Source organism: Tachyglossus aculeatus, chromosome 4 (genome assembly GCF_015852505.1).
Source record: "Tachyglossus aculeatus isolate mTacAcu1 chromosome 4, mTacAcu1.pri, whole genome shotgun sequence".
NCBI classification, from domain to species: Eukaryota; Metazoa; Chordata; class Mammalia; order Monotremata; family Tachyglossidae; genus Tachyglossus; species Tachyglossus aculeatus.
In genome coordinates, this window is record NC_052069.1 from 83,257,106 (window position 1) to 83,279,430 (window position 22,325).

Genomic DNA, 22,325 nt, shown 5'->3' on the forward strand with positions numbered 1-22,325 from the left:
AGTAAAGTGACTTGCCCAAGGTCCCAAAGCAGACAAGTGGTGGAGCCGGGATTAGTACCCATGACCTTCGGATTCCCAGGCCCGTGCTCTATCCACTATGCCATGTTGCTTCCTGAGCTCTTAGTACAGTGCTCTGCACACAGTAGGCGCTTAATAAGTACAATTGAATGAATTGTTTTCATTGCCCAATCGAACCACTTTCATTGCCCAGGTGAACAATTCTTGACAGATTGTATGGCATATTGGACAAGGTGATCCTTTTTAGAAATCTCTAGACTGTACGCTCATTGTGGGCAGGGAGTGTGTCTGTTTTTTGGTATATCGTACTCTCCCAAGCGCTCAGTACAGTACTTTGCAGGCAGTAAGCACTGAGTAAATACGGTTGGATGAATGAATGGATCTTTCGGAGGCAGGGAGCAGCTCTGGAAATGCACATCCTAAAGCAGGGTGAGATTTTTTCTTTAAACTTGTGAAAATAACAAGAGATGTTAATGACCCAGGGAAGTGGCTGCTTAATTACTGATAGGCAAACCCCGGGTGTGAGAGATGTCAGGCTACATTAAGATTGAGACTGGATGTTTAAGCCCCAGCTGGGTGGAGATCTGATATTCCTTGTTGTTGATGATGATGATGATGGCATTTGTTAAGCGCTTACTATGTGCAAAGCACTGTTCTAAGCGCTGGGGGACACACAAGGTGATCAGGTTGTCCCACGTGGGGCTTACAGTCATCATCCCCATTTTACAGAGGAGGCAACTGAGGCTCCGAGAAGTTAAGTGACTTGCCCAAGGTCACACAGCAGACATACGGCAGAGCCGGGACTCGAACCCATGACCTCTGACTCCAAAGCCCGGGCTCTTTCCACTGAGCCACGCTGTTGTTGTTGTTGTTTGGCCGTGGAGCTCTGGAATTGGAACAAAACAGCAGTAGGTTTGTCTCTGCAGGGGCCACAGGAGGCAAAAAGGTGGGGTGGCGTGGGAATTGGCCGGCCCGAGCTGCCTCCTTTAGATTCCTCACTCTTGGTGGAGGCTAGAAATGGTTCCCTCACCTTTCTGTAAACAGCGCTATGGCGTGGGTTTTTTTTTGCCAGCTCCCGGCTCCGCCGCTTGTCTGCTGCGTGACCTTGGACAAGTCACTTCACCTCTCTGGGCCTCAGTTACCTCACCCAGAAAATGGGGATTGGGAGTGTGAGCCCCATGTCCATCTCTGGTTAACTCGTATCTACCCCACTGTTTAAGACAGCGCTTGGCACACAGTAAGCACTTCACAAGTACCATGGTGATCATCGCTGATAATTATTCCTCAGTTCAGGCTTCAGGAGACACAGACGCACAACCTCTCTTGAGTTGCAGCTCTAGAGATTTACGTGGGCCTGACTAAATCCTTTGAGACTGTGAGCCCACTGTTGGGTAGGGACTGTCTCTATATGTTTCCAATTTGTACTTCCCAAGCGCTTAGTACAGTGCTCTGCACATAGTAAGCGCTCAATAAATACGATTGATGATGATGATGATGAAATCCAGTCTGGCCAGGTTGCCCCTGAGGCGCAGCTGCCCTGTTGGGTTAGGAGACCAGTTTCGGTGAGCCTCCCCAAACTGGTCAGTGACGGTTGTGGGAAAAACCAGCCTGTGAGCCCGGCACTCACAGTTCTGCTCACATGGTCTGATTCACCCCGAAGCAATTTGGCCTCTAGCTCCCTTTTTCACTATCTTTTTTTTTTAAAATGGTATTCTTAAGCGCTTACTACGTCCCAGGCACTATACTAAGCACTGGGGCAGATAAAGTTAATCAGGTTGGATTTACACAGATAAGGTGACTGAGGCCCAGAGAAGTGTAAAATGAGCCCCACACGGGACAACCTGATTACCTTGTATCCCCCCCAGCGCTTAGAACAGTGCTTTGCACATGGTAAGCGCTTAACAAATGCCGTCATTATTATTATTAGTGCAAGTGGCAGAGCCGGCATAAGAAACCTGGTCTTTTTGTCTCCCAGGCCCGTGCTATATCCATTAGGCCAAAGTGCTTCCCCTGATTGTGGTATTTGGTAAGTGCTTTCGGTGTGTGCCAAGCACCGCCCTAAACGCTGGGACAGGCGCAAGATGATCGGGCCAGATCCAGTCCCCGTCCCAGCTAGGGCTCACAGTCTTCATCCCCATTTTCTAGAGGAGGTAACTGAGGCCCAGAGAAGTGACGTGACTTGCCCAAGGCCACGCAGCAGACAAGTGGCGGAGCCGGGATTAGAATCCAAGCCCTTCTGACTCCCGGGCCTGTGTTCTTTCCACTAGACCACACTGCTTCCCTGGGTTTCATTTCTTCTCTTAGTGTAGCCCCAGTCAAGGCATATGGTGGAGGGGTTCAATAAGGATCCCTCCTTACTAAATGGTTCCAGGCCCAATCGCCGAGGTCGCATCCTTGACTTGTTCCTCCTTCTGCTGAAAGGAGAGGCCCAAAATGCTGGGTTTGGCGGGGGTTCTCACCACTCCTACCCTCTCCCAAGGTGGCCTTTTGGTTTTCCCTCTGACCCAGTTCTTTGGTGGGATTTTTTTTTGAATTTGTTTCTGAATGTGTAGTGTTTTCTCTCTCAAGAAGGCAATCCTTGGCCAAGTAGCTCTTTGGCAAAAGCTCTTAGCAAGGACTGTTTCATTCTTAGACCATTCTTCTCTCTCTCTCTCTCGCTCTTTCTCTCTCTCTTTCTCCCTCTCCCTCTTTCCCTCTTTCCCTCTTTCCCTCTCTCCCTCTCTCCCTCTCCCCCTACCCCAAGCTCCCACCCCAGCAGAATGAAAATGGCATCCAGAAGTGAGTTTGGGTCTCTTGGACTTTCAAAATATAGCAAGCATTACCCTCTCCCCTGACAAGCTGTTGGCTGATGGGAATTTACTCCTTTCCTTAAATTTCTTGGGTTTTTTAAAAGTATCTTGAACTTAGTAGATTAAACAATTCAGCTCTCAGGTTAAAGATCGACTATTCAGTTAGAAGGAGCTGCTTATTTTGACTAGACCGAAGTGGTCACTGACCTCCAACTCTCAGTGGAGGCACCCTGGCAACAGAAAGTAAATGTTGTGTTGATGTTCATTCAGTTGTATTTGTGCAGAGCACTGTACTAACCGCTGGGAAAGTACACGTCAGCAACAAAGTTGAGACAGAGGAAATCAGTCTAGTGCAAAAGGAACAGCACCGTTCCCATCACCTCCTCCAGGAGGCCTTCCCAGACTGAGCCCCTTCCTTCCTCTCCCCCTCGCCCCCCTCCATCCCCCCCTTCTTACCTCCTTCCCTTGTCCGCAGCACCTGTATATATGTTTGTACATATTTACTACTCTATTTATTTATTTTACTTGTACATATCTATTCTATTTATTTTATTTTGTTAGTATGTTTGGTTTTGTTCTCTGTCTTCCCCTTTCAGACTGTGAGCCCACTGTTGGGTAGGGACTGTCTCTATATGTTGCCAATTTGTACTTCCCAAGTGCTTAGTACAGTGCTCTGCACATAGTAAGCGCTCAATAAATACGATTGATGATGATGATGATGATCCTGAAGCTTTTATTTTTGTGGGTCTTTTTAGCAACCACCAAGGCGCCACACCCCTGGTTCTGGCCAAGCGCAGGGGAGTGAATAAAGATGTCATCCGATTGCTGGAGTCTTTGGAGGAGCAGGAGGTGAAAGGATTTAACAGAGGAGCTCACTCCAAGCTGGAGACCATGCAGACGGCTGAAAGCGAAAGGTACTTGAAATAATGAAGATTAACTTTAAAAAAATGAGAAATGACCGGGGACATTCGTGTCGTTTGAAACGTGCACTCACCTTTTCCTTCTGTCTTACCTCGTTAGCTTCGGGAATGTGTCTGTTTATTATTGTATTGTACTCGCCCAAACGCGCAGTACAGTGCTCTGCACGCAGTAAGTGCTCGTTAAATACGATTGAATCGACCAGTAAATACGATCGAGTGAATTGTCTTTTCATCATCAAAAGCTATTAAAATGCCAAGCTTGAGAAGCAGCATGGTGTAATAGATAGAGCATGGCCCTGGGAGTCAGAAGGTCATGGGTTCTAATCCCAGCTCTGCCACTTGTCTGCTGGGTGACCTTGGGCAAGTCACTTCACTTCTCTGAGCCTCAGTTACCTCATCTCTAAAGTGGGGATTGGACCGTGAGCGGCATGTGGTGCAGGGACTGTGTCCAACCCGATTTGCTTGTATCCACCCCAGCGCTGAGTACAGTGCCTGGCACATAGTAAGCGCTTAACACGTACCACAATTATTATTATTATTAATAAGCTGCTCAGGGTTTTGGACTGGTTCTCTACAAAGCAAGTTAAAATAGAACCTTTTTTTCATTGCTTAGCTTGCATCTACCCCAACACACAGCACAGTGCTTTTCACTAAGGAAGTGGAGTATTCTCCACTGAAGAAGTGGAGTAGACATTCAACCCCAGGCTTCTGTGAAGTTGTCGTAATGTAAAGGCTGACAGGGTTTCATGTCCATCGCCCGGTGTTGGGATGGGAATACAGTGCAGGAGGGAGGGTCACTCTTTCCCTCTTGTTTTTCCCCCCAACTTCCCCGGCTGCTTTGGGAGGAAGTGGGATAAAGACAGAGCTGTAAATCCATGCCCGGATTGAGCAACATAACAAAGGAAGGTTCAGTCCCCAGGGTGAGTTGGTGAGGCACCTACCCTTTGTGCTCTCTTCCTGATATTTTTCCTGGGAAGGTGGGGTTTTCTTAGGGAAGTAAAGACTTAATGGGGAGCCAGGTTGTAAAGGGAACACAGCCCTGCCCCATTGGATAAGACAAGCTGTGGGTGTCTAGACTGTAAGCCCCTCTCGAATGTGTCTGCTTACTCTTATAATAATAATAATGGTATTTGTTAAGCACTTACTATGTGCAAAGCACTGTTGTAAGCACTGGGGAGGTTACAAGGCAATCAGGTTGTCCCACAGGGGGCCCACAGTCTTCACCCCCATTTTACAGATGAGGGAACTGAGGCCCAGAGAAGCGAAGTGACCTGCCCAAAGTCACACAGCTGACAATTGGCAGAGCCGGATTTGAACCCATGACCTCGGACTCCAAAGCCAAGTGCTCTCCCAAGTGCCCAGGGTCAGTGCTGGCAGAGTGGGTAGAGCACGGATCTGGGGTCATGGGTTCTCATCCCGGCTCGGCCACTTGTCAGCTGTGTGACCTAGGGCAGGTCTCTTCGTGTCTCTGGGCCTCAGTTACCTCATCTGTAAAATGGGGATGGAGACCGTGAGACAGGGCCTGGGTCCAACCCTATTTGCTAGCATCCACCCCAGCACTTAGTACGGTGCCTGGCACATAGTAAGTGCTTAACAATACCGTAATCATTATTATTAATTAGTATTAAATACTATTGATATGTTGATGATGTCTGGAAGTAGAAGCAGTGTATCTGTTTTTAGTACCGTGTGTGGTTTTTTTCAGTCTTTTTTAGACCAGTTTGGGATTCCCTTAATGTTGTTGTTCTTAAAGGTCCACATCTCTCCCTTCATCTGTCCATTTCTTTATGCCTTTCCTTCCCACCCTCATTTCCTAGATTCCTTCTCCCCAGGCCTTCCAAGTTTATTTCCTCTAGAGACCATTACCACCACTCCCCAACATACATTTGTGTGGAACACTTCCACCGCATTCATTACTCCAAGATTGCCGTAGTGTCCTTCGGATATCAAAGGCCAGCACCTCAGAAAGGATCGTTAAAAACGGACCACCCACAAGTAAGAATACGAAATAGTGGAAGAGGAAGCAGAACGAAGGGTCTTCCTTCTGCGTATTCCCGAAGGGAAGCAGGTTTTTTTTTTCCATGCCAACCTGTCTTTGATCCCCCACATTAAAAACAAAAACAGTGGGCTGCCAAACACTCCCTCCCGATGGAAATGTGACAGAAGGCCATCGGCAGTGTCTGAGGAAGGAAGTGCCCCCTTCCGAGCCATGCTGCAGAGTTCTGCTCCATCCATCCCACCCGTTCAGGAGAGATCCGAGAAAGCAGGTGGCTGGAAGGGAAAGGTGCCTGGCAATACATTCGCAAAGCAGGTGGGCACCCCCTTTTTTCGACTTTGTGCCATCTGGCCCAGGTTTCCCCGGGCAGTGAGTTCTCTCATCTTCAGTAGCTTTTTTTAAAAAAAAAAGATATTTAATTTTTTTCAACCCTCCTTTTCTTTTTCTTTTTAATGATATCTGTTAAGCATTTACTGGGTTCCAGGCACTGAACTAAGCCGGGGGTAGATAGATGCAGGCTAATCAGATTGGACACAGTCCCTGTCCCACGGGGGGATGCTCACGGTCTTAATCCTCATTCTTACGAAGGAACTGAGGCCCAGAGAAGCGAAGTGACTTGCCCAAGTTCAAAGAGCAGACAAAGTGGCAGAGCCAGGATTGGAACCCAGGTCCTTCTGACTCTCAGGCCCGGGCTCTATCTACTAGGCCACACTGCTTCTCAGAAAACATTTCTTCTTAGGCACTTGCTTCTTCTTAGGAAACATTTCCGAGCCTTCTTTTCCCGCACCCACCTGACGCAAGAGCTATACCCTTATTTAGTTTGATATATGTATCATGTTATTTATCAATCATATTGATAATAGTAATGTGATTGATAAATAATATTTATTTATCGATCATTAGGATTGAATGAACAAATGAATGATTTTCCAGTATTTTAGTCAGTATTTAGTCAGAAGGGGAGGGCAGAGTTAGGGAACAGTTTTCAGCCAGCACACATTTATCTACCTGGATAAAGTGAGGTACAATATCAGAAGAAATGGTCGGGCTTATCAGTCAGTCAGCGGATGGCATTTCTTGAGTACTTACTGTGTGCAGAGCACTGTACTAAACGCTCGGGAAAACACTGTACAACAGAGCTGATAGACACAATCTCTCCCTGTAAGGAATTTACAGTCATTCATTCATTCAATCATATTTATTTATTTTATTTTATTTCAGTTGTATTTATTGAGCGCTTACTGTGTGCAGAGCACTGTACTAAGCGCTTGGGAAGTACAAGTTGGCAACATATAGAGACGGTGCCTACCCAACAGCGGGCACACAGTGTAGAAGGGGGAGACAAACAACAAAACAAAACATATTAACAAAATAAAATAAATAGAATAGTAAATACGTACAAGTAAAATAAATAGAGTAATAAATCTGTACAAACATATATACAGGTGCTGTGCGGAGGGGAAGGAGGTAGGGCGGGGGGGATAGGGAGGGGGAGGAAGGGGATAACTCAGGCATCAGGCAAAAACTCCTTACCCTCTGTTTCAAGGCTGTCCATCACCTCGCCCCCTCCTACCTCACCTCCCTTCTCTCCTTCTCCAGCCCAGCCCGCCCCCTCCGCTCCTCTGCCGCTAATCTCCTCACCGTGCCTTGCTCTCGCCTGTCCTGCCATTGACCCCCGGCCCACGTCCTCCCCCTGGCCTGGAATGCCCTCCCTCCGCACATCCGCCAACCTAACTCTCTTCCTCCCTTCAAAGCCCTACTGAGCGCTCACCTCCTCCAGGAGGCCTTCCCACACTGAGCCCCCTCCTTCCTCTCCCCCTCCTCCCCATCCCCCCGACCTTACCTCCTTCCCCTCCCCACAGCACCTGTATATATGTATATATGTTTGTACAGATTTATTACTCTATTTGTACATATTTATTCTATTTATTTTTTTGGTTAATATGTTTTGTTTAGTTGTCTGTCTCCCCCTTCTAGACTGTGAGCCCGCTGTTGGGTAGGGACCGTCTCTATATGTTGCCAACTTGGACTTCCCAAGTGCTTAGTACAGTGCTCTGCACACAGTAAGTGCTCAATAAATACGAATGAATGAATGAGAGGAAGTGGGAGGGGGAGGAGGGGGAAAGGAAGGAGGGGGCTCAGTCTGGGAAGGCCTCCTGAAGGAGATGAGCTCTCAGTAGGGATTTGAAGGGAGGAAGAGAGCTAGCTTGGGGGATGTGCGGACGGAGGGCATTCCAGGCCAGGGGGAGGACGTGGGCCGGGGGTCGACGGTGGAACAGGTGAGAACGAGGTACGGTGAGGAGATTAGCGGCAGAGGAGCGGAGGGTGCGGGCTGGGCTGGAGAAGGAGAGAAGGGAGGTGAGGTAGGAGGGGGCGAGGCGATGGACAGCCTTGAAGCCGAGAGTGAGGAGTTTTTGCCTGATGCGTAGGTTGATTGGTAGCCACTGGAGATTTTTGAGGAGGGGAGTAACATGCCCAGAGCGTTTAGAGATATGCATACAGTGACAGACGTGGGATAAGGACTACATTCATTCAGTCAGTCATTCAGTCGTTTTTATTGAGCACTTACTGTGTGCAGAGCACTGTACTAAGTGGTTGGGAAGTACAAGTTGGCAACATATAGAGATGGTCCCTACCCGGCAACGGGCTCACAGTGCAACTTGGCATAGTGGCTAGAGCCTGAGAGTCAGAAGGTCATAGGTTTTAATTGTGGCTCCTCCTCTTGTCTGCCGTGTCGCCTTGGGTAAGTCACTTCACTTCCCTAGGCCCCAGTTACCTCATCTGTAAAATGGGGATTAAGACTAGGAGCCCCACGTGAGACAGAGGCTGTGCCCAACCTGATTTGCTTGAGTCCACCCCAGCGCTTAGTACAGTACCTGGCAGATAGTGAGCACTTAACGAATACCACAATTACATCATAAGTTTTCCCTAACAGGATTCTGTGAGAATGCAGCTCTCACTTTAGGAGATCCGCAATTAGAATGGCATAAAAGTAGTTAAAATAACATTATGCTGTGCCTAGTTTCTGCTAGAAGAATTAGGGTCCTCAGGGATTTGTGATACATGTTCCTTTGAGATAATTTTCCTAAACTTTTCCATCTTTCAGGATGTCATTTTAGATTTCTTTGCCATGGAAAATCATGAGGGGTAAAACCATGAAGCTAATAGACCAAGGCAGACGCATAGATTCAACTATCTACTGCTGTCATTTAGCCTTAAATATCTCAAATATTTAATAATAAATATCTTGACTTCATTGCTCGCATTTGGCTTTATGTACTGGAAATCTATAGGATACCTTTGTCTGAAAAAATTACCTCAAGAATGAATTGCCCATTAACCAGGAGGCTTTGAGCAGCTCAATTTGAAGTATTTATTGTATTCCTTTAAAGTACTCATTAAATGGAACCTTTGGCATTTTTCAGCGTGATTAGTCCCTACACTTTTTTTTGGCTTATAAAAACATCCATTCAGATGCAGGAGCAAATTTTAAAATAGAAAAATGTAGCAATTTTAATGCTGTTATTTGACTTTTCCTTTCTTTCCCCCCTGTTATGGCCCACTGCCTCATTAACACTCCAGCCTACCAGTGAGGCTTAATCTCAGTACGGTGTGGTGCTTGACAGGAAAAATAAAGCATGAATAATAAACTTTCCAAGGGGTGATTAAAAGAGAATTTCCCTGCCAGGCAATTGTTGCTACTTTAACTTAGTCATGGCAACAGCATTAACATTAAGATTGGGTTTTTCAGGGGTACTTTATAAATCCAAACCAATTTTTTTTTTAAAACCAGAAGTACCTGATTTTTTTTTTTCAATTCAAGCTGGGAGAAATATTCATTCTTGATCCAAATTAGTTGGGGCTAATATCCTTGCGCTCTGACTTCAGAATTGGTTCCTGAAGGCGAACCTTGGATTTCCCAACAGGACTCATGTCAGCTTGATTGGCACAGAGATTTGAGAGGTCTTCATGTGTGCGATCAGTCAGTCCTTGGTATATATTAAGAGCTTACTGTCTGCAGAGCACCATACTAATCAATCGATCAATCAATCGTATTTATTGAGCGCTTACTGTGTGCAGAGCACTGTACTAAGCACTTGGGAAGTACAAGTTGGCAACATATAGAGACAGTCCCTACCCAACAGTGGGCTCACAGTCTAAAACGGGGAGACAGAGAACAAAACCAAACATACTAGCAAAATAAAATAAATAGAATAGATATGTACAAGCAAAATAGAGTAATAAATATGTACAAACATATATACATATATACAGGTGCTAAGCACTTGGGAGAGTATAATGCAACAGAGTTGGTAGACTTGTTCCCTGGCCATAAGACCCTTACAGTCTTGATGGGGAGACAGACCTGAAAATAAGCAGCGCGAAAAATAAATACGAAGCAGCATGGCCTAGGGGAAATAGCACAGACCTGGAATTCGGAGGACCTGGATTCCAGTTCCAGCTCTGCCACTTGCTGTGTGACTTTGGTCAAGTCATTTAACTTCTCTGTGTCTCAGTTTCCTCAACTGTAAAATGAGAATTCAATACTTGTTTAATAATAACTGTGGTATTTGTTAAGTGCTTATTAGGTGCCAGGCACTCTACTAAGCAGTGGGGTGGATATAAGTAAATTGGGTTGGACATAGTTCCTGTCCCATGTGGGGTTCACAGTCTCAATCCCGATTTTACAGGGAAGGTAACCGAGGCCCAGAGAAGTGAAATGACTCCCCCAAGGCCACACAACAGACAGGTGGCGGAGCCAGGATTAGCCACCCAGCCCAGTGCTCCATCCACTACACCAGGCTGCTTCCCAAGTATTCTCCCTTGTTGTCCCTCCTACTTAGTGGACGTAGGAGTTCTATCCGATCTACTTCCAGTGCTTTGAACATAGTAAACGCTTAATAAATGCCATTATTATTATTATTACTTTTATCTTGGACAGCACTCAGAACAGTCCTTACACACAGTAAGTGTTAACAAATAGCATAAAGAAAATACGGCCATGTACATAAATGCTGGAGGGGAGAGGGCCCGGTGAATAGCAGGTGCAACAGAGCAACTCCGGCTCATACTGGCAGCATGGATTGGGGCTTCCCAGAGCCCGAGGACTGATCTGTGGGAGCCACAGGCTGAGGAAGAGACCGCCTTAGGCCGGAGAGACCAGAGTCCCCCGAAGAAAGTCTCTCCGGAGACAGCTTAGTCTCTCTGGGCTCTTGCATGTGGACGAGAAGCCCGCTCCGTGCCCCCAGACCCTCTCCATTTCTCCAGCTTGGCTGGAGTCCTTGGCAGAGCTCTGACCCCCGTCGGGGTAACCCCACCCCAGCTGTTCTGCTGCAGGACGGGACAGGGACACAGAGACAGACCACAAATCTGCAAGAGGTTTTTACAGGTAAAAATTAGGAACGTTAGAAGGAGGATGCAGGGACGGATGTTCTCCCTTTAGACCGTGAGCTCACTTTGGGCAGGGAATGGGTCTGTTTATTGTTATATTGACCCCCCCCCCCCCCCCGCCCAAGCACCTCGTGCAGTGTTCTGCATACTGTAAGCGCTCAATAAATGCAATTAAATGAATGAATATCCCTAGGCCTGAGGATGGATGTTAAGGAGGGCAGGCGTCAAGCCGTCCCTGTCGTTAGTTTGTTCACTTGTAAGGTTTTTGGAAAACTGACGTTTTTCTAGTGTAGATTTGGTTATTTGAAACCTCACCCCAGGGCCAGGTGTCCTGAACATTTGCCCAGCGGGGTCCAGGGATAGTGTCGGCTCTGCTGAGGGTGTGTCACCATACTGCTCCTTCCTGCTTATCTTTCATCTGCCCCTTCTTTTAATAATAATAATAATAATAATAATGATGGCATTTATTAAGCGCTTACTATGTGCAAAGCACTGTTCTAAGCGCTGGGGAGGTTACAAGGTGATCAGGTTGTCCCACGTGGGGCTCACAGTCTCAATCCCCCATTTTACAGATGAGGTCACTGAGGCACAGAGAAGTGAAGTGACTTGCCCAAAGTCACACAGCTGACAACTGGCGGAGCCGGGGCTTCTTTTCTTTTTATGGTATTCATTAAGCGCTTACTATGTGTCAGGCACTGTTCTAAGCGCCGGGGTAGATACAAGGTAATCAGGTTGGACACAGCCCCTGTCCCACATGGGGCTCACAGTCATAATCCCCATTTTACAGATGAGGGGACTGAGGTACAGAGTCGTGAAGTGACTTGCCCAAGGTCACGCAGCAGACAAGTGGCGGAGCCAGGTCGTTCCGTGCTCTGTCCGTTTGGCCACACCGCTCCTCCGTCCTTGCTTCCCCAACGGTTCAGTTGAGTGGATATTACTGTGACGGTACCCAGCTGGAGGAAGGACAGATATAATGGCGTGCCCTGTCCTAGTATGCTCCCTCTCCCTCATGCATGTATCTTCCCATGTATTTATGCTGCCAACTTGTACTTCCCAAGCGCTTAGTACAGTGCTCTGCACACAGTAAGCACTCAATAAATACGATTGATTGATTGATTCCCCTTCCCAGCCAGCACCTGCTCTCTGCAGAGCCCCTTCTCCCCAGCCAAATAAAGATTTCTAGCAGACCATTTTAGCAACACAAAGATTCAGATTGTGAGGTCTGAAAGCATAGGCTACCTGAAAAATCGGGTAGTTTTGATACTGAATAAGTGCATCTATGATTATGAAAAAGTTAACTGACACATCTCCAGGAGACCTTCCCAGATTAAATCCCCCTTTTCCTCATCTTCCACTCCCTTCTGCATCACGCTGACTTGCTCCCTTTGCTCTCCCGCCCCCCTCTATCCCCCGCAGCCCCACAGTACCTATGTATCTATCTGTAATTTTATTTATTTGTATTGATGTCTGCCTCCCGTCCCTCTAGACTGTAAGCTTCTGGTGGGCAAGGAAGGTCATTGTTTATTGCTATATTGTACTTTCCCAAACTCTTAGTACAGTGCTCTGCACACAGTAAGCACTTAATCAATGCAACTGAACGAATGAACTGACGAGACCCTTTTCTAAACTTGGTTTCAGATGTTTTCCATTTCCTGGGGGATTTTCATTACAGAGAAATGGCGTTTCCCAGGGATCTTAAGACTAAGTTCTGTACGTGGGATAGAAGCACACCGCAAATAATTTCGTTCTCTTGTTCTGATTGTTCCACAACCCAGTATGTTTTAGTAAGCTCGTTGTGGGCAGGGAATGTGTCTGTTATATTGTTGTATTGTACTCTCCCAAGCGCTTAGTACGGTTGCTCTTCACACAGTAAGCGCTCAGTAAATACGATTGACTGACCAACTAGAGACAAAATGCGTATGGGCAGCCAGATGATGCAGTTTTAAGGGTCAGACTTTATCCTCTTCATTTATGTAATCATTAAGTCGGATTCCAGATGGGGGAAAGCACTTGATTTTACTGCATATTCGGCCTTCGCATCTGGGAGTGCTGCATGGCTTAGTGGATAGAGCACGGGCCTGGGTTCTAATCCCGGCTCTGCCCCTTGTCTGCTGGGTGACCTTGGGCAAGCACTTCATTTCTCTGGCCCTCAGTTACGTCATCCATAAAACAGGAATTAAGGCTATGAGCCCCATGTGGGACAGGGACTGTGTCCAACCTGACAACCTTGCATCTACCCCAGTGCTTAGAGCAGTGCCTGGCACATAGTAAGCACTTAACAAATACCACAATTATTATTATTTTTATTAGTAGTAGTGGCAATTCACCTTTTTTCAGGATCTTCATTTGGAGAACTTGTCAGGAGGAGTGATGTTTTGAATACTCGGTGGCTTGGTATTTATTCAGTCGTATTTATTGAGCGCTTAGTGTCTGCAGAGCACTGTACTAAGCACTTGGAAAGTACAATTCGGCAACAGATAGAGACAATCTCTACCCAACAACAGGCTCACAGTCTTGTAGCGGTGCCTTCCAAACTGCTGAGGGATTGAGGGCCTAGGAGTGCCAACTGAATTGGGGGTGGATGTCTCTGATTTTGCTTTCTTTCCCTATGGTGTATGGATTTGGATGGGTCTTTATTCTTCTAAAGAAGCAGCGTGGCTCAGTGGACAGAGCATGGGCTTTGGAGTCAGAGGTCGTGGGTTCGAATCCCGGCTCCTCCACATGTCTGCTGTGTGACCTTGGGCAAGTCACAACTTCTCGGAGTCCCAGTTACCTCATCTGTAAAAAGGGGGATGATGACTGTGAGCCCCACGCGGGACAACCTGATCACCTTGTATCCCCCCAGCGCTTAGAACACTGCTTTGCACATAGTAAGCGCTTAACAAATGCCATCATTATTTAGAGAAGCAGCGTGGCTCAGTGGAAAGAGCATGGGCTTTGGAGTCAGAGGTCATGGGTTCGAATCGCGACTCTGCCACATGTCTGCTGTGTGATCTTGGGCAAGTCACTTCACTTCTCTGGGCCTCAGTTACCTCATCTGTAAAATGGGGATTAAGACTGTGAGCCCCACGTGGGACAACCTGATCACCCTGTATCCTCCCCAGCGCTTAGAACAGTGCTTTGCACATAGTAAGCGCTTAATAAGTGCCTATTATTATTATTATTCTAGAATGCAAGAACAAAATGATCTTCAATTTGGGCCAGGAACGTGTCTGCCAACTCGGTTGTAATGTACTCTCCCAAGCATTTAGTTCAGTGTCCTGCACACAGCACTCAATAAATACGAGTCTGTAAGCTCACTGTGGGAAGGGAATGTGTCTACCGTCTCTGTTGTACTCTCCCAAGCATTAGGCAAGCCGCTTAACTTCTCTGTGCCCTCAGTTACCTCATCTGGAAAATGGGGATGTAAACCGTGAGCCCAACGCGGGACAACCTGATTCTCTTGTATCATCTGTGCCCTCAGTTACCTCATCTGGAAAACGGGGATGTAAACCGTGAGCCCAATGCGGGACAACCTGATTCTCATCTACCCAGGCGCTTAGAACAGGGCTGGGCACATAGTAAGCGCTTAACCAATACCATTAGAGAAACACTGTGCCTTAGTGGAAAGAGCACGGTCTTGGGAGTCAGAGGTCGTGGGTTCCAATCCCGACTCCGCCGCTTATCAGCTGTGTGACCTTGGTCAAGTCACTTAACTTCTCTGTGCCCCAGTTCCCTCAACTGTAAAACTGTGAGCCCCACGTGGGACAACCTGATTAACTTGTATCTACTACCCCAGTGCTTAGAACAGTGCTTGGCATGTAGTAAGCGCTTGACAAATGCCAACATTATTATTACAGAGCTGTGCACACAATAAGTACCCATTGATTGATTGAGTGAATGGTTTCTAGGAATCCCCGAAGAATACCTGTGTTTTCTCGACTGATAACACTCTCCCACTCCTTTTTTTCAGTGCTATGGAAAGCCATTCCCTGCTGAATCCAAATCTGCAGCAAGGGGAAGGAGTGTTTTCAAGCTTCCGCACCACATGGCAAGAATTTGTGGAGGATCTGGGCTTCTGGAGGGTGTTGCTCCTCATCATCGTCATTGCTCTGCTGTCTCTTGGAATCGCCTACTATGTCAGCGGCGTTCTCCCCTTTGTAGAAAACCAGCCTGAACTGGTCCATTAAGGCCCATGACCTTCACCCAGGCCTCAGGTTGGTTTGAAGCGTCTCAAAATCCCTAGTGCACGTCAGCGGCAGCTGTACGTACGGTTTGCCTTTTATTTCCTTCCCGGAGAGAAATGTGTTCCCTTAAACTCACCATCCACTGGCATCTGAGGCCACTTCTGACATGTCCAGTTTCTCCGTAAAGTCTGAGAGTAGCAGCCTCAGCCGATGCAAATGCAGCGTTTGAACGAAAGAGAAGAGTCACGAGCCCTTGACCCAGAAATGGTATCCCGGTAAGAAGGCTAAATAGCTTAGCTTCCACAAAAAGAAGAGTGGCTCGATTATTTGGAGAGAGATTCCTCTTCTGAAGCACTTTTCTTGCCTTCTGGCAAGGGGCGTGAGAGGAGGCCCTAGAAGGTGTTTTGTTTTTTTTAGCTTGAACTGGAAACATCTTTATGTAACACCACAGTAATGTTGCAAAGCACTCAGGCGCACTCAAGTGTTTCCTTTGTAGTCACAGACAAAGCAAACCTTTGGGAGAAAACTTCATTCCTCAGCCCTTCCTTTTGAATTTCCTTTACAGTTGATCGTCAAACTGTAGTTATTTAATTTTTTATGACAATGAAGTGTTTTTTTGCTGTCAACTTGCTTGAATAATAGCCTCACAAAAACAACCATTTTTTTTTCTCATTTTTCAGTTTCTTTGACCATTTGACTTCCAAACTCTTCAATCCATCCATAATAATACAGTTTAGCCCATTTTCTCTTTAATGACAGGAGAAAAAGCGGACCTGAGTATTTGGTTGTATGTAGAACTCTTTGGGGAAGTTATTTCTTTCTGCTGCACAAGGGGACTGTGTTGTTCAGAGGTAAATGTGCAGTCTTGTTAGAGTTATTCTCATACTTTTCACATTGGTGTCAGGGGTTCTCACAAAGCATCGACTGGAGGGATATTTCTGAGTTAACAGAGTTGAGCAATTGAGGAGATCATGAGGTTTTTCTAATTGGCAATGCTATATAAACTGAAATCCGGCTCCCAGGCTCTCCCTTCCCCTGCAGCTTTCCACTCAATCAGGGAACAACTTTGTTAATAACCACGGAGTGAATGAATCAAATTATCAGATTGTTAACAAAGAATGGTGTGAAATCCTGTTAACCATCGCTCCCTGAGCGAAGCTAGAAAATTGTACTGAAAAATTAATAGTTTTCTTTCCTTAACAGACGGCTAATCCGTCACACTTCTAGATCTAGAAATTATCATTGGTCAAAATGGCACCTTTCTCTAATACTCTTTTCATGTTTTGATATAGTTTTCCTGTTTTGTATTTCTAAATGTCGTTGAGGCTGCTTCTTTTACATGGCTTTATCCTCTCTAGAAGATTTCTACTGAATTATTAAGCTCGTATATATACTCTTGTTTCTGTGTTAGCTGTAAATGAAAGCAAAACTTCCATTTGGCATAAACGAAACAGTAACAGAAATAACAGGCTGGAAGCCTTCTCCTAAGTCCCCGGTTTGTAAGACCCCTGAAACGTGGTGTATGTCAGTCTGAGGAGAGTCAGGAAATAGCAAGCAAAATTGACAGATCGCATTCATTTCTAAATGCAGTTATGTTGCACTTTTTAAAAAGTATAGATTGTCAAATATATTGAATTAATGTTTCCTTAAAAATTACATCCTTTCTGTAATCCTATTCTAAGCATACATTACTATCTCCAATAAATGTGGCATGTGTTTTCCAAGCATGGGGTGTTTTATTTTATGTGTATTTTCCAAAGATGGTATTTCACTTTAGTCCGTTTTCTTTCTGCGCCAATATCTACCTTTATTCATTTTGTTTTTAGAATGTATTTCTTCATTGCTTAATTATAGGACTGGAGAGCATAAAGTGAACATCTTTTTATATCTCCTTGGACGGACTGTATCAAAGATACTTGTTCTTTGATTTGCCGTACTCCCTGCATTTTCTAAGTGCTTAGCTGAGTGGTGTTCTTCCAAGCATTTGAGAATTTTGCATACATGTTCACATTATTATTCTCTCTGCAAAGCAAATGGGCATTTTTTCTTTAGTCCTGTGTTCCTTGAAAGTTTCCTGGGTCAATTCTTATGCTCTCTATTCTGTTTTTCACACAACTCTAACAGTTTAAGAGCGCGTTACAAAGGCTTTGGTTGCTGGGAACCAACATCAGTGATAGAGAGCGCAGACATTTGGTAATCAGAGGTTAAGTGGCTCTTTTCAAACGAAAACTTTGTGCTTCCCCTTTTCTGTGAAAACATTCTGGAAACTTTGAAACGTTTGATTTGGCCTAGGATTCATATATTTCCTAATTCATTAATTATTCATTCAATCGTATTGATTGAGCGCTTACTGTGTGCAGAGCACTGGACTAAGCGCTTGGGAAGTATAAGTTGGCAACATATAGAGATGGTCCCTACCCAACAAAGGGCTCACAGTCTAGAAGGGTGAGACAGACAACAAAATAAAATAAATAGAATAGCAAATATGTACAAGTAAAATAAATACAGTAATAAATCTGTACAAGCATATATACAGGTGCTGTGGGGAGGGGAAGGAGGTAGGGTGGGGGGGTGGGGGAGGGGGAGAGGAAGGAGGGGGCTCAGTCTGGGAAGGCCTCCTGGAGGAGGTGAGCCCTCAGAAGGGAGGAAGAGAGCTAGCTTGGCAGATGCCTGGAATGCCCTCCCTCTGCCCATCCGCCAAGCTAGCTCTCTTCCTCCCTTCAAGGCACTACTGAGAGCTCACCTCCTCCAGGAGGCCTTCCCAGACTGAGCCCATTCCTTCCTCTCCCCCTCGTCCCCCTCTCCATCCCCCCCATCTTACCTCCTTCCCTTCCCCACAGCACCTGTATATATGTATATAGGTTTGTACATATTTATTACTCTATTTTACTTGTACATATCTATTCTATTTATTTTATTTTGTTAGTATGTTTGGTTTTGTTCTCTGTCTCCCCCTTTTAGACTGTGAGCCCACTGTTGGGTAGGGACTGTCTCTATATGTTGCCAACTTGTACTTCCCAAGCACTTAGTACAGTGCTCTGCACTTAGTAAGCGCTCAATAAATACGATTGATGATTGATGATGATGAGATGTGCGGAGGGAGGGCATTCCAGGCCAGGGGGACGACGTCGGCCGGGAGTAGACGGCGGGACAGGTGAGAACGAGGCCCAGTGAGGAGGTTAGGGGCACAGGAGCGGAGAGTGCGAGCTGGGTTGTCTCCTATTGAACTCCAACAGGCTCTGCTGAATGGCAAACTGCAGGATTTCATAATCCTCATCTTGCTGGTGCATATTTCTACCATTGCCTTGGATGTGATAGGATTCGGGGATCTCGAACACAGATGGGTCGACTTCGAAACCGGCGTCGAGGGTAGCTCGGTCTGCCTGTATCTACCCAAATACTTGGTACAGTGCCTCAGTTACCTCAACTCAGTGTGTTGTTTCTGGTTGCAGAGCAGGCATCTGGCCTTCTGGGCAAAGAAAGACACCTGGGCCACTGCTGCTGCCTGTCTCGGTGTTCTAATCAATGGAAATATTTTTTTTTTGGTCGGGGGGCAGGAGGGGAGGGAGATTGGCCCAGTGTGGAGTTTGAAGTCTTTTCAGTAGGACCATGAGAATATAACCTGCTTTTCTGGGCCTACCTGTTGTACAGTGTGCAAATATTTAGATTAATGAAGTCCATGAGCAGGTATGTCCTGTTTCATGAAGCAACACCTTTCAGCAGAAAGAACTTCTTAACCCTGTCTTTGGTGACCCTCACAATGAACAAAAGCTGAATGTATAGCTGACTTTCTTTCCCTGGCATAATCCTAAAATACTGCTACTCTATCCTCTGTAGGTCAATCCATTTCTTGAGCAACTGGGGATTTGGTAGAGACCCAGTTTCCTCTTCAGCTGTATTTTTAAGTGCAAAACCTTTTCGCTTCCTATAAAGCATTTCCAAGCAAGCGCCGTTTCTCTCCTTTGGCAGTTATAGGTTGGCCTCCGTCAATTCATTGGCTGTATTTGTTGAGCGCTTACTGTGTGCAGAGCACTGTACTAAGCACTTGGGAGGGTACAGCGTAACAGAGTCGGTAGACCTGTACCCTGCCCACAATAAGCTTAAGGTCTAGAAGGGGAGAAAAACATTAAAATAAATTATGGAGAGGAACGTAACCGGTGAGGGGCTAAGAGTGGGGTGAAAAAATGGTGCAAATCCAAGTGCAAAGTGCCTCCCAAAATGCTTTGAGAAAACAATTTACAGATCAGCATGCTACAGGGGTTAATAATAATTATGGTATTTGTTAAGTGCTTATTATGTGCCAGGCAATGTACTAAGAGCTGGGGTGGATATAAATCAATCAGGTTGGACACTATCCCTGTCCCAAAGAAGGTTTACAATCTTAATCCCCATTTTACAGATGAGGTAATGGAGGCCTAGAGAAGTGAAGTGACTTGCCCAAGGTCACACAGCAGACAAGTGGCAGAACCGGGATTAGAACCCAGCTCCTTCTGACTCCCAGGCTCATCTATAATAATAATAATAATAATAATAATAATAATAATAATAATAATAATAATAATAATAATATTGACCATTAGGCCACGCTGCTTCTCAGGGTTAACTATCCAACAATGTTATACTAGTTTTTTCACCTTTCAGTAATTGACCCAACTTCCAGCTTCGGTTTCTTCAAGCTTTTTGTCTTTTACTTGGCTCAGGTACCTAATTTTCTGTTAAAGCTAAGATATTATTGATACAGTTCAAACCCTAGGGCGACAAAACGGCCAAGACTTCAAAAACCCCATTCACTGTCTATGTTTATATCTGTAACCTCAAGCCTTTCTCAAACATTTCTGTTGAACATCGAAGTCTGTTTTCCTATGTTTTGTGCAGAGCTGTTGGCTACATCCCAAGAAAGATCATTTATAAATGTGTAATGATTGCACTTCACATCGCTCCCATCGTAAAACTGGTGCACGTTATTCTAGGGTTGTTGTTTGAGTTTTTATTAGAGAAGCATTTGCCATGCACATAATAGATCCAAGGCGTTTGCTTTATGTTTGGAGTAGTTCAGGACTCCTCCAACAATTATCTCAGATGGTGGGGAAAAAAATCTCATCTTGATGGAAGGGGAGAATTGTGTAGGTAGAGGGGAAGGAGAAGAAGAAGGTAATTTCTTGCTAGGACAAAAAGAGCTAAGCTATTTCTTAGCTGCAATCACCCAAAAGTAATGGTGCTTTTTTCAAGTATTGTTAGATGCTTTTAAGATTTTTTTCCTAGAGCCACACCAGAATTACAAAAGGATAAGTCTGGAAGATTTTAGGATTTGATTCCATTTGGAGAAAGCCAGAAACGTAAAGAACAGATTATCATTATGCACATTTTCCCTCCACATAACATTACCATCTGGGAAAAATTTGAATCCTCTCAACTGGTCTTTTGTGCTCCTTCGTGACATTGTCTTCTTTATTAAATAATATGGAATTTGCACAGAAAGATGGGCTAATAAGAAAGCCGGAGGAATCTTATGTACTTAATCCTTTGTATTGGGTCAAGCTCTTACTACGGTGTTCCATACGCCGTGTGTTGGGTAGGGACCGCCTCTATATGTTGCCAACTTGTACTTCCCAAGCGCTTAGTACAGTGCTCTGCACAGTAAGTGCTCAGTAAATACGATTGAATGAATGACTAAATACCATTGATTGATGTAAATTCAACCTCTGGCAATTTCTCCATAGTAGAAAACCAATCACAGTCATGATTTCCATGGCATTTGGTCTAGACTGTAAGCTCGTTGTGGGCTGGGACTGTGTCTGCTTATTGTTCTAGTGCACTCTCGAGAGCTTAGTACAGTGTTGTGCACACAGTAAGCGCTCAAAAAGTACCCTTGATTGAATGAATGAAGCTCTCCCACTGTATTTTCATTGTCAACGAATGTCCATCTCTTCACAGTAGAACTGTCATTATCAGCTGACATTCTCACTTCTCAGCTCATAAAAGGACAGGATATCAATTCATTCTTTCAGTCGAATCTATTGAGTGCTTATTCTGTGCAGAGCACTGCATTAAGCACTCAGGAGAGGACAATACAACAATAATCGGTGGTATTGAGCATTTGCCGTATGCAAACCACAGTACTACGCTCTTGGCAGGGTACAACAGAGTTGATAGACGTGATCCCTGCCCTCAAGGAGCTTACAAGTGTTAAGAATTGCAGTACACACGTTTCAGCTCTATATTTCAACAAAGATACAAATACTGTCACCAGTGGCCTCGTAAAATACCAAAGCGACCACAACAGCCAACCCTCTAAACCACAAGCTCCTTGTGGGCAGGGAACATGTCTACCAGCTGCGTTGTATAGTAATCTACCAAGCGCTTAGTACAGCGTTCTATAAACAGGAAGGACTCAATAAATAGGCTTGAATGACTGGGCGAATAATGCAAAAATCAATCCCGGAGAGCACAATTTAACAGAGTTGGTAGATGTGTTTCCTAACCGTGCCCTCCCTCCACACATCCGCCAAGCTAGCTCTCTTCCTCCCTTCAAAGCCCTACTGAGAGCTCACCTCCTCCAGGAAGCCTTCCCAGACTGAACCCCCTTTTTCCTCTCCTCCTCCCCATCCCCCCAGCCCTACCTCCTTCCCCTCCCTACAGCACCCGTATATATGTTTGTACAGATCTATTACTCTATTTCACTTGTACACATTTACTATTCGATTAATTTTGTTAATGATGTGCATTTAGCTTTACTTCTATTTATTCTGATGACTTGACACTTGTCCACATGTTTTGTTTTGTTGTCTATCTCCCCCTTCTAGACTGTGAGCTCGTTGTTGGGTAGGGACCATTTCTAGATGTTGCCAACTTGTACTTCCCAAGCGCTTAGTACAGTGCTCTGCATAATAATAATAATAATAATAATAATGATAGCATTTATTAAGCGCCTACTATGTGCAAAGCACTGTTCTAAGCGCTGGGGGGTTACAAGGTGATCAGGTTGTCCCACGGGGGGCTCCCAGTCTTAATCCCCATTTTACAGATGAGGGAACTGAGGCCCGGA

At 45.4% G+C, this 22,325-nt stretch overlaps 1 protein-coding gene across 4 annotated transcripts in view; it reads left to right on the plus strand.

Moving 5' to 3' along the window:
* Positions 1-16,783, plus strand: part of ANKRD46 (ankyrin repeat domain 46) — a 47,865-nt gene extending 31,082 nt beyond the window's left edge. For all 4 annotated transcript variants that reach the window (XM_038745483.1, XM_038745485.1, XM_038745484.1 and 1 more), the window contains 2 exons: positions 3,563-3,721; positions 15,067-16,783. In XM_038745483.1, the coding sequence (XP_038601411.1) occupies positions 3,563-3,721; positions 15,067-15,283 (376 nt within the window). In that variant the 3' untranslated portion in view covers positions 15,284-16,783. The remainder of the gene's footprint in view (positions 1-3,562; positions 3,722-15,066) is intronic.
* The last annotated feature ends 5,542 nt before the right edge of the window (positions 16,784-22,325 follow it).